The sequence below is a fragment of the Centruroides sculpturatus genome, unplaced genomic scaffold (genome assembly GCF_000671375.1).
Source record: "Centruroides sculpturatus isolate CEXI.00-Female unplaced genomic scaffold, Cexi_2.0 scaffold458, whole genome shotgun sequence".
Lineage (NCBI taxonomy): Eukaryota > Metazoa > Arthropoda > Arachnida > Scorpiones > Buthidae > Centruroides > Centruroides sculpturatus.
Window position 1 is genome coordinate 76,161 of NW_019384732.1, and position 17,372 is coordinate 93,532.

General features: G+C 26.1%; 2 protein-coding genes across 3 annotated transcripts in view; both read left to right on the forward strand.

Moving 5' to 3' along the window:
* The window catches only part of LOC111628216 (alpha-1,3-mannosyl-glycoprotein 2-beta-N-acetylglucosaminyltransferase-like), a 75,400-nt gene extending 66,920 nt beyond the window's left edge, over positions 1-8,480 (forward strand). The window contains exons 10-11 of the mRNA XM_023371956.1: positions 2,529-2,699; positions 7,896-8,480. Coding sequence (XP_023227724.1) covers positions 2,529-2,699; positions 7,896-8,009 — 285 coding nt within the window. The 3' untranslated portion in view covers positions 8,010-8,480. The remainder of the gene's footprint in view (positions 1-2,528; positions 2,700-7,895) is intronic.
* A 508-nt stretch (positions 8,481-8,988) lies between these two features.
* Positions 8,989-17,372, forward strand: part of LOC111628220 (colorectal mutant cancer protein-like) — an 87,486-nt gene continuing 79,102 nt past the window's right edge. The window contains exon 1 of one of the 2 annotated variants that reach the window (XM_023371960.1): positions 8,989-9,751. In XM_023371960.1, coding sequence (XP_023227728.1) covers positions 9,633-9,751 — 119 coding nt within the window. In that variant the 5' untranslated portion in view covers positions 8,989-9,632. The remainder of the gene's footprint in view (positions 9,752-17,372) is intronic. The other variant, XM_023371961.1, reaches the window with a different exon arrangement.

Here is a 17,372-nt window from a genome sequence, read left to right on the forward strand (position 1 = left end):
TATTACGTTTATTTATATGTAATAATAAAAATACATATATACACGGTCTTGCATTTTTATTAGTCATGTTTTTTTCCGTTTGTGGGGGTTAATTAATTAATTAAAGAATCTGTCCAATATCGATTGCTTTTCTGTCTTCTTTATGATTTTTCAGAAGTAGTTAATAGCATTGTAATTGTAGAGAACCCTAGGCCTATTAACCTCAACCTGGTTTGGATGCCATTTTAAGACCGTTGTTCTGTCAGAACAACGGTCTTAAAATGGCATTCTTCCAGGAATCCTTCAATCTCCCACTTCTTTAAAAGATCTTTAATAGCAGATATCGGCATAAATCCGCATTTTCATAAGAAAATGTAAAAGAATTGTTTCTGTCAGAAATATAAAAAGCTGGAATTACAAGGGAGAGTTTCAAAGTTTGGGAGAATACTATCTTCTCAGTATATACTGGGTAGAACGTTGATGTCGACGTCTCCCGCGCTCCGAAAAGTTTTGAATTGTTGCCTGAAGACAAAGGAAGACCAATTGGTATTCGTTGTTTTACGTCTCTTCTTTTTGTGTTTGTTCAGTCAAGTGTTCGTTATCCGAACATGTGTTCGTTGTCCGATTTGTTCGTTGTCCGATCATAAAAATCTTTCGTGAAAGTGTTCGTTATCCGATTTGTTCGTTAACTGATCACCCACTGTACTTAAAAGATATACAAATGGAGTTTGGTCTAGGCAAATGCAAAACGCTATACATTGAAAAAGGAGTTCTGAAAAAATGAGACTTTAGAAGTGGAGGTATTATCGAATCCATGGAAGAGGGCAAGTTTTACAAATATTTAGAATTCCAACAGGCCACCCTTACAGAACATGGTCATATAAAACAAAGATTAACACTTCAATACCAGAATAGATTACATGCAGTGCTAAAAACACACCTAAATGCAAAAGATACTATTAAAGCTATTAATACTTATCACAAAAAAATCACACTTTTAAAAATCCAGCAATGAATTTAATACAATAAGAATGTTTTTGACCAGTTTCACTGACCCTCCTTCGGTTACAATAGAACAGAATATAGAACATGAATACAAAAATTTAAAAACAAGAACAAGAATTCTAAAATAAATAAATAACAGCAATTGTAGTTGAGATTAATAAAATAAAATACTACAGAAATGAAATAAAAAGTAAAAATAAACAAATAAATGTCCCTTAATAAAATTAGCTTACATTAAAGGACTGTCACCTGAATTTTAAAATAAATGAATAATACTACAATTAATTAGATTTCTGTTAACTGGAATTCTAAAATAAATAAATAACAGAAATCTAATTAATTGTAGTATTATTTATTTATTNAAATTGATACTGGTAGTTATATTAATAGAATTATTGAAGAAGTTTGAAATAAATTGAAATAAATAAATTAAGTTTTTTGGCTAAAAAAAAAAGTTAACATAATAAAATACTACAGAAATAAAATAAAAATAAAAAGTAAAAATAAACAAATAATAACTAATAAAACAAATATTTCTTAATAAAATTAAATTTTATAAACGGACTGCCGTGCAATAGACAAGTTGTCTGCCCCTCTTTAGTTGATGCAACTGGATTTTTTGTGAGCTTTACAAATTTCCAATTTTTCTAGATATCACATAGTGTATATATTAGATGTGGGTCTGATGATTGTTGTCTGCTCCCAGTGTACTTGTATGTCTTGATGTTATGTTCCTTGAGTCATTGTTATAAATTATGCATAGTGGCACCCACATAGACCAGTTTTGATTTGGAATGTTGGTCGATTATTGGGATGGAGTAAATCCCTACAGTCAAATTATGGTTATGTGGTTTTTTATCATTTCTTAAAATTGCAAAGATCATTGGGTTGTGTCAATATACTACTGGACATTATTATCTCTGGCTGCTTTCCTATGTATCTTTCTTAAAGATGGGGTATAATTTAAAACCACTCTTCATGTCTGGTCTACCAACACATGTTGACATTTTGATGTTTGAAAGGTTGGAATCAATTTTTGTATTATTTTTATCAGATAACCCTGTTGCTCTGTGATTTTTAACATGTAATTCAGCTCCATTACAGTGTCTCAGATGCTGGCACAATGTGTATATGCCCTTTTTATCAATGATCTAAAGGCTGCAAATTTGATGTGCTAGGGATCAACAGAATTATATGGAATTAAAATAGATTGAAAATATGCAAATTTTGCCATATTTGCAATAGTCCAAAATGTCCAAAAAGTTTACAGTTGTTTCACGCTCTTGGTCTAATATGTAAATTGAAATAAAGGAGTACCTAACCTGATAGCTGTGAGGAAGTCTACCAGATTTATTTATTTATTTGGATTAAAGAGACAATCATTCAAAGTAATAACTTATATAGTTTGTTAAGCTAAATATTCTTTTTATCAATAAGTGATTTTTTTTCATAGTTATATAATTTTTGATCAAATGATATATAAATTAGAATTTTAAAAATAGATAATTTAAAAATTAATTATAATTATTGTTATTTTCTTTTAGGATAACTATGATGTTGCATTTGTTAAACAAATCTATGGTTCTCCTGCTGTGTCCCTTCAACAGCTTCAGAAAGGCTCCATAGATCATTCTGGTCCTGTACGTGTAACATATGATACTAAAGAATTCTTCAAGAAAGCCAGTAAAGCTCTTGGTTTAATGGATGATTTTAAAGTTAGTATTTTGTCTAATTAATACACATTATCTTTTGTATTTGTATCTTGTATATTAATAATATAAGTACAGTTGACTTTTATAAATCAAACTTCATGAAGTCAAATTTCATTTTTTGTTCCTATGCATTTCCATTAATTCAATGTTTATTGTGTTTATACTCAAAACAGTTTTGAGAACACATTTCATAACTTAAAATCTAGGGCCTGGATTCATGAATGTCTTGTAAGATATAACATAGTATCTCTCCAATACCATGAAATTACAAGAAACTAACAATATTTTATATTTCATATTCACAAAACAAATTGCAGCACTTATGATAAAACAGAAGGAATTGGTAATGAGAATGTCTAATGACATCACTAGTGACTGCTTCCATTTTAATAGTGCCAATAGGAAGATGCTTCTTTTAGAATTTTTTCACTGCACATGGTATTTAATCTGTGGTCTGAGGAAAGGTAGCATTTTATTTATTTAGAATTAAAATGGGTAGGAATTAGTTACTTTTAGATTAATTAATTATATGTATAATAGATGATATCTAAAAATGTAACTGATCTAGGTGTAGAAATAAATCTACCCAAAATTGATACTGGTAGTTATATTAATAGAATTATTGAAGAAGTTTGAAATAAATTGAAATAAATAAATTAAGTTTTTTGGCTAAAAAAAAAAGTTAACATTAAATTATAATGAATAAGATTTTTTGGACAACATTCTATAAACAGTTTTAATTTCATCGTAAATTACTCTTTAATTTTTTCATCATTTGATAACATCTTAGAAGTTTCAAATCAGAAAAATTTAGAAGAAATAATCAGAAAAAAATGATCAAATAGGTTATCTATCAATAGAACCAAATATTTGACCACCAGTACCTAGACTTACAAAAGCTTTTAGATATCATGGTAGTTATGAAACTTTTTGTATCTGGCAATTTTGTGTCTTCTATTGTGTTATCAAGAGGATGGACTGCATTAAGGTAAACTCAAATAAAAAAAAGTACAGGTGTCCCTCATACAACACTGTTCCAGAATTTGGGAAATCCTCCATACAAAATTTCACATTAAAAATACAATTTTTAAGTGCAAACTTCATTATTTGATATTTTTTTTATTCAAGTCAGCATGTATGTTGTCTCAAATTTGCCCATAGATTTAGAAATTTTTCTGTGCCTTTTGTCATGTTTATTTTAATGAAAACTGATGGTACAATTTTTTCTTTCTTGTCCTAGCTTTCCTATCAACCAGGTGTTGCTGTCATTGCTTTCAGACTTCAGCCTTTTAAGACCTTGTTTTGTTTTTATAGATTAATCTTCATATCAAGTAAAGTTTATTTAAACATTTTTAGATAAGTGTTATTAAACTTTTTTTAAACTGTAGGTAAGTAATCATTTGTAAAAATGACAAATGATACACATTATCTCAGTACTTGAACAATTTGATATTCAAATATAATTTTTGGAAAAAAATGATTTGGTACTCAACTGAACAAACATGACCTACTAGAACAAATTTTCAATTAATAACATATTTTTGTCATCCATAAAAAAATTTTTTTTGATAAAAGTAAAAAAATGGAGATGTCACTGATATTTCTGATCAAGATCAACAAAAAAGCTCAGAAGATGACAATACTTTGTAAAAAGAAAATGCCCTCATTTAACTAAAATTAATATTAATACATAATGCAGTACTTTTAAATGTCATTGTTAATTATTGGTTGCTTTAATAAACATATTTCTCTTAGTAACAAAAAAAGAATAGTAGACTTTTGTTAACTTTGGGAACCTAACCCATGTTTTGTATTGGTTTTTTGTTTTGTATAGCATGGATTTACAAAACACTGCACTTTTTTCGAATGTATCTACCATGTTATATGAGTGATACCTGTACATTTAATTATTTACATTCAAAGACACATATAAAGTTATTTCACATTCTCATTGTATCATGAAAGTTATTACAAAAAATTTTACAATTTTCTGCCTTTTGTATAAAATGACTTTATTCTTAAATGTGAATTCACCACTCAAATCTTGCAGATAGCAGTCTCAAAGACATTTTGTTATCTTGTATCTGTATGTACTTAAGAAACAATAAAAATATAGTTATACTATCAAATTAAAGAATTAGCATTGCATTAAAGTAATGGTAATTTGTTTAACTTAAACTTTTGTCAAAAATTTTTCTTTGTTCTTCCCACTTCAAGTTATCAAGAGTCAACTGTACAATAATATTGATAATTCTGAATATATTATAAAAAATTGTTTAATTATACTTTTTAAATTAAACTTGAGATTAATTTTGATTTAATATATTATTTAATTTTTATCATTAATTTTTATATTGATATTGTTTTAAAAATGCAATGTAAAATTTTTATAAAAATTAAAGAATTTGAAATTGTTGTTTTACTAACTCATTGAAAAAAATTAATTATCCAGATCACTAAATTTTGAATTTTCTTATGTTAAGGATGCAACAAATATTTTATTATTGTCTGATATTTTATTGGGCTGTAATTTGAAAAAATTGTAGACTTATAAATCTCCACTGTTGTCAGTTTCTGTTCATCCATCAGATCTGTCTGTCTTTTCTTAATCTTGAGATTGGAGTTAGATAGATGAAACATGAGACCAGATATGGGAATTTAGAGGCAAGAGATTCCAATTAACTATATATGAACTTCTACTGCAAACTGAAATTTGTTATTTCAATTCAAAACTTTTCCCCTGAAAGGAATTAGACTGGCACGACAATTGTTAAAGGAAAAGTATGAACGGGAGCATGCCACTACTAATTTGAGGTAGCGAACATACATTTTAAATTAAATAAATTAAAAATATGATTAAAAATTGCAGCTTGGCATTGTGATGATGTCACAATAAATAATTTCTTGTCTACATGTAATTTAAAAATAATGTAATAATCAATCTGTTCAGCTGTCAAGTACTACAAGGTGCTGTCCAAAAATTCTCAAAATGCACAGATAAAAAAAAAATATTAATAGTATCCTTTAAAAATTAATTTTCATCTTTTCAGTCTTTTTGTGAAGCCATACAATTCCAATTAACTTTTTTTACCGGCAGATGAGCCCGGTGTTGCTTGGCAAAAACAACAAAGATTAAGATACTTCTAATACTTCTATTCTAGTAACCCGGTACACCCCAAAGTGGATGTTCTAGTAGCAGCAGCAGTGTCATAAATAATAAATTCCTATTAAATAAAAATAATAATATACTGAATTTCTCATGGCGTACCCTACTAAAACGCATCCAAAAACCACATCAAATAATAATATACTGAATTTATTGTTAATTTAAATAATAGCTAGAGGTGCCCCTAGTGGCCGTTTCTGGCATACTGTGACAGAACCTAGCTTTTCAACTTTGTACAGTAGTATCTCAGAATACGAAATTAATCCGTTCCTAAACTGAAATCGTATCATAAAATGTCGTAAGGTGAATCATTTTTCCCCATATGATTACATTAAAACCAAATAATCTGTTCCAACATGAAAAACACACTCAAATTAAAGCTAATTAGTACATTGAAAAAAAATAACTTTAGTAAGGAATACACTGAAAAATGCATTTTGTAGTTGTAAATGAATAAATAACCATAATAGAATAATAATTGTTAAAAAAAATATAATTTTATTTGCACTTTACCTTTGAGGATAGACTACGGTGGAGGTGTAAACTGGTGGTGGGAGAAGGGAAATTATACCAAAACTTAACTTGCATAACATAATGTAACAATAACTTAAAAAAAATTAGTGTTAAGTTATTTTTAACTTTTCTGTTTTATTTATTTTTTAAATTTTTTATTCACTGCTTTTTTGCTTTCTTTCCTTCACTTCCACCAGCACTTTCACTGGATAGAGGTTGCTTTGTAAAATATCTATCCCAAAGAGGTTTGGCTTTGCCTACTTTTTATTGTACTTTTTCTGTCCTTTCTTACGTCATATTTAACCTTACTCCGTTTTGTATTTTTAACAGCACTGAAGAAGGGTTGGAAACATAAACCAACCCAAAATGCATTTGAATCATTTAAAAAATTTTTATAAAATAAACCATAATTTTTTTCTAACCAATTGCTGTTTGGTCATCTACCAAGAACCAAATTACAAGGACGCTACATACAGAATTTGAATATGCAGCAACCATACCTTATACATTAAGTTTATTCTTTTGTATATTTGACGTCCTAAATCACTTTTCATACACCAAATTCACACTTTCATACATTTTCAACTGACAGACAAAAATTTCAAGCTATCATGCAGTGATGCTTTCTGCCAATCTTAGTTTCAGTAAAAGCATAATTATTTGTGAAATTAATTTTTATTGTGTGCTTTGTTTATTTAAAATGTTTAGTCCATAGATTGATGTTTTATACATTATTGCATATTTAATGTAAAAAGATTTTTTACGTAAATGAAATGTTTTATAGTTTTTCTTGTTAGCTCTCTAGAAACAGAACTTTTATAACAATCAACTCTACAGTATTGTTTGACCTTTGGACATCTTACTTTCATACACATTTTTTAGCAACATATTATGATTGAAAGTTGTAATCTGTTTGATTACAAAATCTGTTTGATTTGCATATTTTCTTCTAAATGAATACAAATTTTAAAAATGATTGTATAATTAAATTCATTATTTAAAAATTATTTTGAATAAAATAATATTTATGGTAATAATTGACATCTTTTATATTCTTGCTGCTATTAAAATGGTCGTAATAGATTTAAATTATATAAGTAAAAATTTGCCTAAATTTTAACTTTATTCTAAAATTTTATTTATTTTTTATCTCATTTTTAAACTTGTTTAGTATGTTTGTGTTTAATTTTATTAAATATTAATTCTAAATATAGGTTTAATTAATACATTATACTGTATATAAAATTTACCTACAAATTTTGACATATTATTTAATTTAAATACTATAATAATATATTGTAAGTAATTATTTTCTATTTTTCTTAAATAATATGAAAAATACTGTCTTTTTTAAAAATGTAAGTTAAGTTTTCTTTTGATGATACAATGAACCTGAATCTTTATTGGGCTAGAACAAAATTATTTTAAAATAAGCAAATTTAAAGAAATATGGTTTAAGTAATCATTAAATTTGAATTGTATTTAATTTGAAGTAATTATTTTAATTTTATTTTTTTCAGTCTGGAGTACCTCGAACGGGATATCGTGGTGTCGTCAGTTTTCTATACAAAGGTAGACGTGTCTATCTTGCACCACCTGCTGACTGGAAAGGTTATGATCCATCATGGAGCTAGCAGCCACTTTGACTAAACCTAGATGATTATGCTCAAAATGCAATCATGTGCATTCATGCTGCATCAATATTGGTATCTTCAGTGGATGTTTATAATGTAAACAAGAGGTTGTGAGGGACCAGATTTTATTTGCAGCAATTTGAGAAGAATTAGTTGGTAATTTAAATAAACCAATCTTAAAAGACTATTTATAAAATGACACACTGTGGAACAGCTGAAATGCAGTCTCTCCATCAGATTATGGAATATCAGATCGAGTTCATTGCAGTTTAAGACTAAAAATAAACTGTGTATCAGCTTAGGCCCATCGTGTGCACTGCCCAAAATTAGGTTGAAAAAGCATCATTTTCATTGTTAAAATTCTGGAAAGTTAAACATTTTAATTACTTCATGTACAATAAAAATAAAATAAATTGTACATTATAATTTAGTCTTCTCTACACTGTGCCAAAATAAATTTTTAATATTATATTCATAAATAATTTATTCGCTTGCTTAACAGTTCATTAAATACTTTCAGCAATTCTTCCAAACTTTTCAGATGATATATAAATATTGTAAAAACTATCGATTAGAATTAAAGATACAGTTATTATTTTATTGCACTTTCATCTATATACTGTACATGTGTACATAGAAACTTTGAAATTAGAAAACATGTAGGTTAAACATTGTTCGGATGATAAAAATTCAGAAGGATTATCTATATATTGTTTTTGTATTTAATATAGATATCCTAATTATGTAAAATACAGTTAAAAATTTAAAAACAAAAAAAAATGAAAATTTAAAAACTGCAATAAAGTTCTTTTAAATTATAAATTTAATACAGTTTTTAAGTCTTAAGAATGTAAACAGAAATAAAAAGAATCGCTTATTTGTACGTATTCCTTATTTTATCAATTTTTTTAAAGATAAAGAAAAATTACCTTCTTGGAATAAATAATTTAAAAACCTGTTTTAAATTTTGCAGTAATTTATGGAGTTATTGTTTGTTGTATTTAATTCTTTTATAATATACCACAACAACGGCAATATGTAAAATTTATTGACTTTTGCCTTATCCAAAGTCGAACTTGTGCATTCGATCTTCGTAATCTAACATTAAGAAATATTTTTAGATCGTTCATTAAAGTAATGAGCTATATTTCTTATGGCTATCGGGAATATAAGCGAAACGTATTCTTGGCGGAACTAATTGTAATGGTTATCGCTACGATATTTTTGGAATTTTTTGTTCAATATTTGTTTATTATTCATAGATGCAACAATTATGGATTATCGATGATTATCAAGTATTATATGTCATCATTTGTACGGTTCACGACTAACGAATAGGATATGTAAAAAAGAAAATTAAACTATTGTACCGATTCTTATTAACTTCGTTCCATAAAAGTTAATATTCGATTAATATTTAATGGCAAATCGATTAGTTCCGCCAAAATATTTTAGTTAAAGTCAATAATGATTAGCAGAGGGCGCTGTACCGTTTCCATCAAAGAAGTAAAAATGGCGGAGTGTGGCTTGAAGGTTGTTGGAAGCGACAAGTCGCGATGGACTAATTTATAAGTATTAAGTATTTAAACGTGCGGGAAACAATCTAATAATGTGTGGTTAGAGATGGCGAGTGATGGGAATAGTGAATCCAGCGGAAGTGACTCTGGTTCTACTCCGGAAGAGGAACGAATCAGGAGATTGTTTCAAACGTGCGATGGGAATGGTGATGGATATATTGACAGGTAGGAAAAAAATAACGGAGATGCTTTATAACAAAAGTATTAAAATGCTAGCAATTCTCCCGTATAATTTAATCCGACAATCGCTATCTTTCGGGCATGGAAGTTACTTTCAATCTAAATATATATGTAAGGTTGATTTATGTTCAATGAAAATTTAAATTAAATTTGGGATAGAAGCTAGCCAATGTAATAATTATTTAATGTTATAATGAGAATTACAAATACTGTGTACATTTATAATCTAAAGCCCAACATATCCTGTGTATTGCATAGAATAAACATATAGAAAATATATATTCTGTAATGTATGTTTATTCTATGCAAAATGTATAGGATTAAGGTATTAGCTTTAGACTATAATTACATGCATATTATATTAATACATTAAATGTGTATATAATGCATATATAGTTCTCATTATAATGTTACATAATTATTACATTAAATTAAGATTGAAGTATCCAATTTGAATTCTCATTGAACATAAATCAACCTTACTTATATATACAGATAGTGTTGAATTATTGCATATTTAATGTAATAAGTATTAAAATTTTATGGAACAGAAAATTTGTCCTTTTAAATGACTAACAAGTTAAATGTAAACATTTACAGTTTATAAAATTACTGGTAATTTAAATTAATTTGGCACCTTTTAATATGGTTAAGCTTGTGTGAAAATTAAACATAATAAAGGGCTGTAAAATTTGAGATATTACAAGATAGCATCATATTTTTATCATAATGTTTATATATTTTATTGCTCTACATTAAAGATAACATTTATTCCTCTGCATTAAGAAAAGTATTGAATGAGATTGAAATGATCTATTAATGGAATAAATGTTTCTAATCTAATACATTGTTTAAGTTAAAAAAATAAAAATAATAAGTAGCATTGCAATTTATAAAATACTATATAATCATTGTCATTTCAAATTCATTTAACTTGCTTAAACAATTTTTTAGAGATTGCTAACAATAATAATAGAGAAGATATGAAATCTTATTTCTAATATATACAGTTTAATATATTAGTGTATTCATTTGAAATCTGATACCTTTCATTCATGCAGACAGTGTTAAAATTTTTATGTATAAACATTCTGTATGTTTCTCCTGTTTTGAATTAGAATTATATTTCAATTTTTTTTTATTAGATATTAAATTGATATTGTTTTTAAACTAAGATTTTCAATGTTCTTAAATTTGAATTAAATCTCATTTTTTGTGTGGGAAATAAGGTCTGGAATTTTGAATTAGAACCAATTAGAATTGTTTTTAGAAGTTATTGTCATTAAATTATTCCAAACATTAAGCTTTAATTTTATTTCCCTCTTATTTTCTCAAATTTCCTCAAAAATCTTAAATCATTTTTTCTTATCTTTTTATCAAATTATTATAGTTATATCAGTTTTTAAGTAAGGTCAGAAAATACAAAAATGAATAGCTTGATAGCCATCACTATAACTGTTAACAAACAATTGAATGTATTCCATTTTAAAACGATAGGCCTTAGGATAGTTAGGAATGAGACCAATCAGGAAAAAATACTTAACATAAAATTAGCAGAGTTCCAAAATTTTGGAAATTGTTTATTGAGAAATTAAAATTTACAAAAAAGTCTTTTAGCAAAGATAATTGACTCTCCCAAAGATATATTTTATGTTTAATAAATCTTTTAGCAGTTTATTTGCTTGGTTTTAAACATGATGAAGTTTTGAGAACTACTGATATTCTCTTTATCATTATTGATATTATTGAACAATCCAAATTTAGATTTCAGAGTTAAAATAATATTTTTTTATTAGAATTTCATAGAAATTTTGGAAATTGTTGCTTGAAATTCTAGTATAATATATTTTGACTCTAGGCACAATTTAACAAGAATTAAACTGACATGAACTGAAATCTAAATTCTGCCTTTGGACTAGACAAATTGCATTATGTGTTATGTACTGACTTTATAACAGCAGAAAGTTGATTCTATCTGATGAAATGTTATAAGAAAGTTGGAGACAGTTCTCATATTGGAAGAAAAATATATAAATATTATTTAAATTATATTTTCATAACAACATACATGATAACAACCCAGGATATCTTCAATTTAAAATTGAATTATGTCTATTTACAAAAATTATAAAATTTTCGAGTCTGTCTTTCACCTTTTAACACTTTTTTTTATATTTTCATATTCTAAAATTTGTTTAAATAAAACTAATGAGTTTAAGTTAAAAATAGGAATGTATTGATTATTGATATTAATTAATAACAGCTGAACCAAATGTTAGTAATGAGGTTATTTAGGGTTCAATTAGGTTGATAATTTGACATTATTGCCAATATTGGTTAAATTGTAAAATTTTCAAAGCAAATGAAGAAAAATTAAATGTTTAGTAAAAATAATCAATAACAACAACAATTTTTTATTATTTTTAACAAAACAAATAATCTCAATAATGAAGAAATAAAATATTTAAATTTCTGAATTTAAACTTGAAAAATTAATCATAAGAGATTAATTAAGTAGCTTAATGACATTGAGAATTTATGCCAGCTTTGAAATTAAATCTGGTTGATATATATATATATAAGTCAATCAAATATTAAGGAAATATAGCATTAAAAATATTATGCTTAATTTAATCCACATTCTATTATCATCATCTAATTAACAAACTGGCTAAATGCTTGTAATAAATTCTGTATATTTATACAGGCTGGAATCTGATTGATTTTAAAAATTAAAGTAAATGATATTATTGTTAAGCTGTTACAAAATTAGACAAGGAAGCCAAATGAAGTACTATTAATATAAATATGTTGTTAACTAGTAATTAACTAAACAGATCTTACTTTATTTCAATTTTTTTTAATCAGAATATATATATGAAGTATACTGTAAATACTTTCTTTTAGACATTTTTGTTTATAATTTAAACTACAAAATTTTATAGTAACTGGATGCAACATTTACATCTTTTTTATTTCTAACATTGCATATTGAGCTAAAACTTGCACTTCAAAACTCTTTTAAGTATAGTTAAGCATATTTTTTGTTTTGTGTTTATATTCATATAATGTAGGCATTTAAAAAATACAATATACCAAAAACAATATTGTATTTTTTAAAACAAGAAATATGGTTGTCAACTGAAAATTATGAAGTGATGAGATAGCCATTGTCTTTGTAAAATTATTATTGATGCTTTCCTGAATAAACATTATGATGATAGTTTTAATTGTATTTATATTTATGTACTGTACTTTCAAATCAAGTTATTTGAAACATGTAAGTAAGATATAAAAATATATTTTTTATATATATAATTGAGTTTCAATTCTATTTTTATTACATGTATACTTTATAAACAAAGATATGTTATGTTGCTATTACAAATAAAAATCAACTCTTCTTATTCTTATCAATTATTCTTATCTTATTCAACTCTTAATTTTAGATATGCGTGTTCTATATATAAGAAAGTGTTTGTATTGTATTTTTTGTTTTTATTTTGTAATCTAAAATTTTTAAATTGAAAACAAGGAATAGATCTGTTCAGAGATACTTTCTAAAAGAAAAGTGTTTGAATGAAATGTTTGGCATCCGGAAAGACAAGATCATAATAAACATTAAGTGTGGGTGTTAACAGTACAGCTCTTGTATTCTGATAACTTAAGAATAGAACTTATTTAAACACTGCTTAATAAATTGGAGAATAAATTTCATGATTTAAAATGATATGAATATTGAAAAATAATACATATTCATACAGAATAGCTTTAATTTTAAATGATTAGTTTGATTTAAAACTAAATTTAGAATCTAAGATGGTCATGTTTTATCTGTAACTATATAATGATAAGGTTTTGAATACATTTTTAAACAATTAATTATGGATATTGTAATTGGACTGCAATTTGAAAAAACTGTAGACCTATAAATTCCCACTATCATCAGTCTGTCCTTCCTTCGTCTCAAGAATGGAGTTAGATGAAAACTGAGACCAGATATGGAAACCTTAGGGGCAGGAGGCTCTGATTAGCTATATACAAACTTACAATGCAAATCAGAAGTTGTTATTTCAATTCAAAAATTTTCCCTTGTAAGGTGTTAGATAGATGACTAGCACAACCCTATTGTTAAACAAAAGGTAGTATGTACAGGGACAAGCCACAAGCCACCACTAATTTTAGGTGGAGAGCATATATTTTAAATAAAATAAATTAAAATGTGATTAAAAATTTCAGCTTGGCATTGTGACAATGTCAGAATAAATAATTGCTTGTGAATTTGTAAAATTAATTAATTATTATATTTATAGAATTATAATTTTGTAATAAAAATTACTGATTTCATTACCTGATTTTAAAAATAAACTTTATTTTAAGAAACTTATTTCATAAAAATAATTAAGTCATCTTTTAAAGCACATTTTGTATCAGTATTTTTATTCCTATTTTCAGATATATTTTATTTAGAATTTAACAAGTGCTTTATAATAAAATAACTGCATGTATTGACTTAAACTTAATAGAAATCATTTGTCTTTGCTTGTTTAATTGGTTAGATGAAACAACAGCAGAATAAATTAAGAATATAAAAATCATGTAATTTGAAGAACTATAAATACTGTATTGGTTTTTGTTACTTAGTAAATGTAACCTGTTATAACATTTTTAATATTTAAGTCCAAGGTCAAATCCATGAAATTAAAGCATTCATCCTTATTAGTTGTCAAAATGATCAAGATAAATTGCATGCAAATATTAATAAGACTATCATCTGGAATTAGGTATTATTTTTGATGGATTTTACATTGACAGGACTCAACTATCAATTCTGGTTATCAAAATTGAATCAAGTTGAACAGCTGAAAGTCTATTGGTATTAGATGGGTTTCTTTGTTAGAGGTTGTTTTCATATTGAAAAAATCATTTGGTTTCTCATTATTTGTACAGTACATTTATATATACTTCTGTATACTTTATACAAAATACTTTAATAATCTTTTCATTTCTTAAACTAAAAAAATTGCAAATGTTAGTGCAGATTGTACAAGTGATTGTGCATGTAATTCTAGCAGCAATATCAGATCCAGACTTTCATTACAGAGGCACTGATCTTATCTACTGATACAATACATGCTTCAATATGGTGATTTTGTGAAAAAAACAGAATATGCCTAACCCATTATAAACAAGTTTCTATCAGATTAAAAAGTGTAAGAATTACAATAAAAAATAGATTCATATATTCATTAATAATCTGAATAAGTTTCTATTAGAGGTAAAAATATAATTTCCCAACAGTGGATAGTTAACTTGATTTTATTAATTTATAAATTTTATAATAATGTTCAAAATTATTTGAATCTACAAATCCTTCTATAACATGTGAAAGCATTAAAAGTTAAATTATAAGTATATAGTTACATGATCACTTTAGTTAAACAGATTATTTTTTCTGTGCATTTTTTAAAAGGCCAAGCATAATATTTCTAATTTGTTATCATGCTGTTTTTATGTTAATTATAAAAATTAATGATGAAATAAATATGTCAGTAAAAACAGATATCATTTTGTAGTAAATCTGAATAATTAGTTTAAAAATTATCAAATTTTTAAATTTAGTGGGAAATTTATTTTATCATTGATTTCTGTAATTATTTTTTTAAAAAATAGCATATTAAAAATTACTGTTTTAATTTCCTGTTTTGCTAAAAGTTTAACTGCATTAACTTAATGACATGCTGAAAACTTTGTAATAGTTAAATTAACTTTGAATTCAAGTTTGGTGGATATAAGTTGTCGGGTTATTTTAGTTGTTTATTATCTAAACATATTGAGATTTGATGAACTAGATAATTAACCGATTTTTGTGTGTTGGATAATGTAATTTTAGTGGGTTATACAAATGCTAGAATTGTTTCTGAAATGAACACATTATGTTTTGGATTAAGTAAAAAAAAATTCTTCACTTTTAGATTCTTCTTAGAGCTATGAATTCATGAGGAGAAAAATTTCTGCAGGTGGTAAAGTACAGTACATAAATGTTTATTTTTAATAAGCTTTTTGACTGAGATGTTCATGCAAATTTTATATTTGTTACAAAAAAGATGGCATTTATGTTAAGGATTACATTATTGGGTTTGGAATTGATAGTTAATAACTAATTTTTTATTCAAGAAAATTTTTTCTTGGATTGTCTTTCTATTTTTTTGGGAGATTGCTATAGCCCTTTTTGGTATAGAAATCTTATGAAGTCATTTCATTCAAAGAAAATGGTGTGGAATTTTTCAAAGATATAGCTTTTTACAAGTTTGGTTGGGGAATTTTATAAGATGTCTCAATTTAATGAATCTTCTTATCAGGTTATGATGGTTTTGTGTTGGGTATTTGTAGATATGCACAATCTCATCTTGAATTTGTGAGGTCCTGGTTTGATTCTGATTGCTGTAAATTAAAAAATTTATATAATAAAGGTAGTAGTGAGTGGTAAAACTTCATTGAATAAATTTTGTGATTCAAGGAAAAGTTTTAGATCACTATGTAATAGGAAAAAAACATGGAGTTTGGTTTAAAAGTAACTTAGAGCTCCTGAATGCAAGAAATTCTAATGGTTTTTTAAATCAGATTAATCAGTTTAGCAGAACCAGGATCTCTCGAGATGATCTCTCTCTGTAGACTTGGCAGAAGGTTTTTTTTTTAAATTTTCATTAAGCATCCTTGGTATAAATAATAATAGTATACATCCTTGGTTTCTGACATTTTGATAACTAATGTTAAGAATTGTTTTTTTAGATGAGCCATTTTCAGTGCAAGAGTTACAACTTGTGATTTCTTTGCTGACAGAAAAAAAAGGTTACTAAACTGGATGGGATAAAAAATAATGATTAAAAATTTACCTGATAATGTTTTAAGGGAATTATTACAGTAATTCATTTTTTTTAAACAATTTTAGGTCTTTGGCTTTTGTTCCCTCATTACTGAGAGAGGCTTGGTTAAGGCTGATTTAAGAAAACTTCAAAGTCAGCTTTACAACATAAATTGGACATGTTTGTTAATTATTGTGGAGAAAATAAATTAATAATAAAGAAAGATAATTTTTTCAGAAAAGTGGAAGATTAACTGAAAGGGATAAATTTTTTTAGATAAATCAGAGATTGAAATTGTTCCATTGTTTAAATATCTGGGTATTACATTATCTTCTTCAATATTTAATAGCCACTTTGAAAATATTTTTTCTAAATCTAAACTATATTTTTCAATTGATGAGTCTTCACTCCAGAATTAAGATGAGAAATCTAAATGATTACTTTAAATTGTTTGATTCCCTAATACTTTCCAGGATGTCTTATTTGTTTGCAATTTGGAGAATAAATTTTTGAAAGAAATTGAGGGCATCCACATTTAGTATTCAAGGAGGCTTTTCAAAATACTGTAGATCAATCAGTGCATGGATATTCATATTCAGCTGGATTTGGATATTCAATTGGAACTAGATCATATGTCTTTGATGACATGTTTGGTCAGAAGAATTTTAAAGTGTTGGGATCAATTATCAATATCATCAGAAAATGACTTAGGGAAATTAATTTATAACAAAGTATTTAAT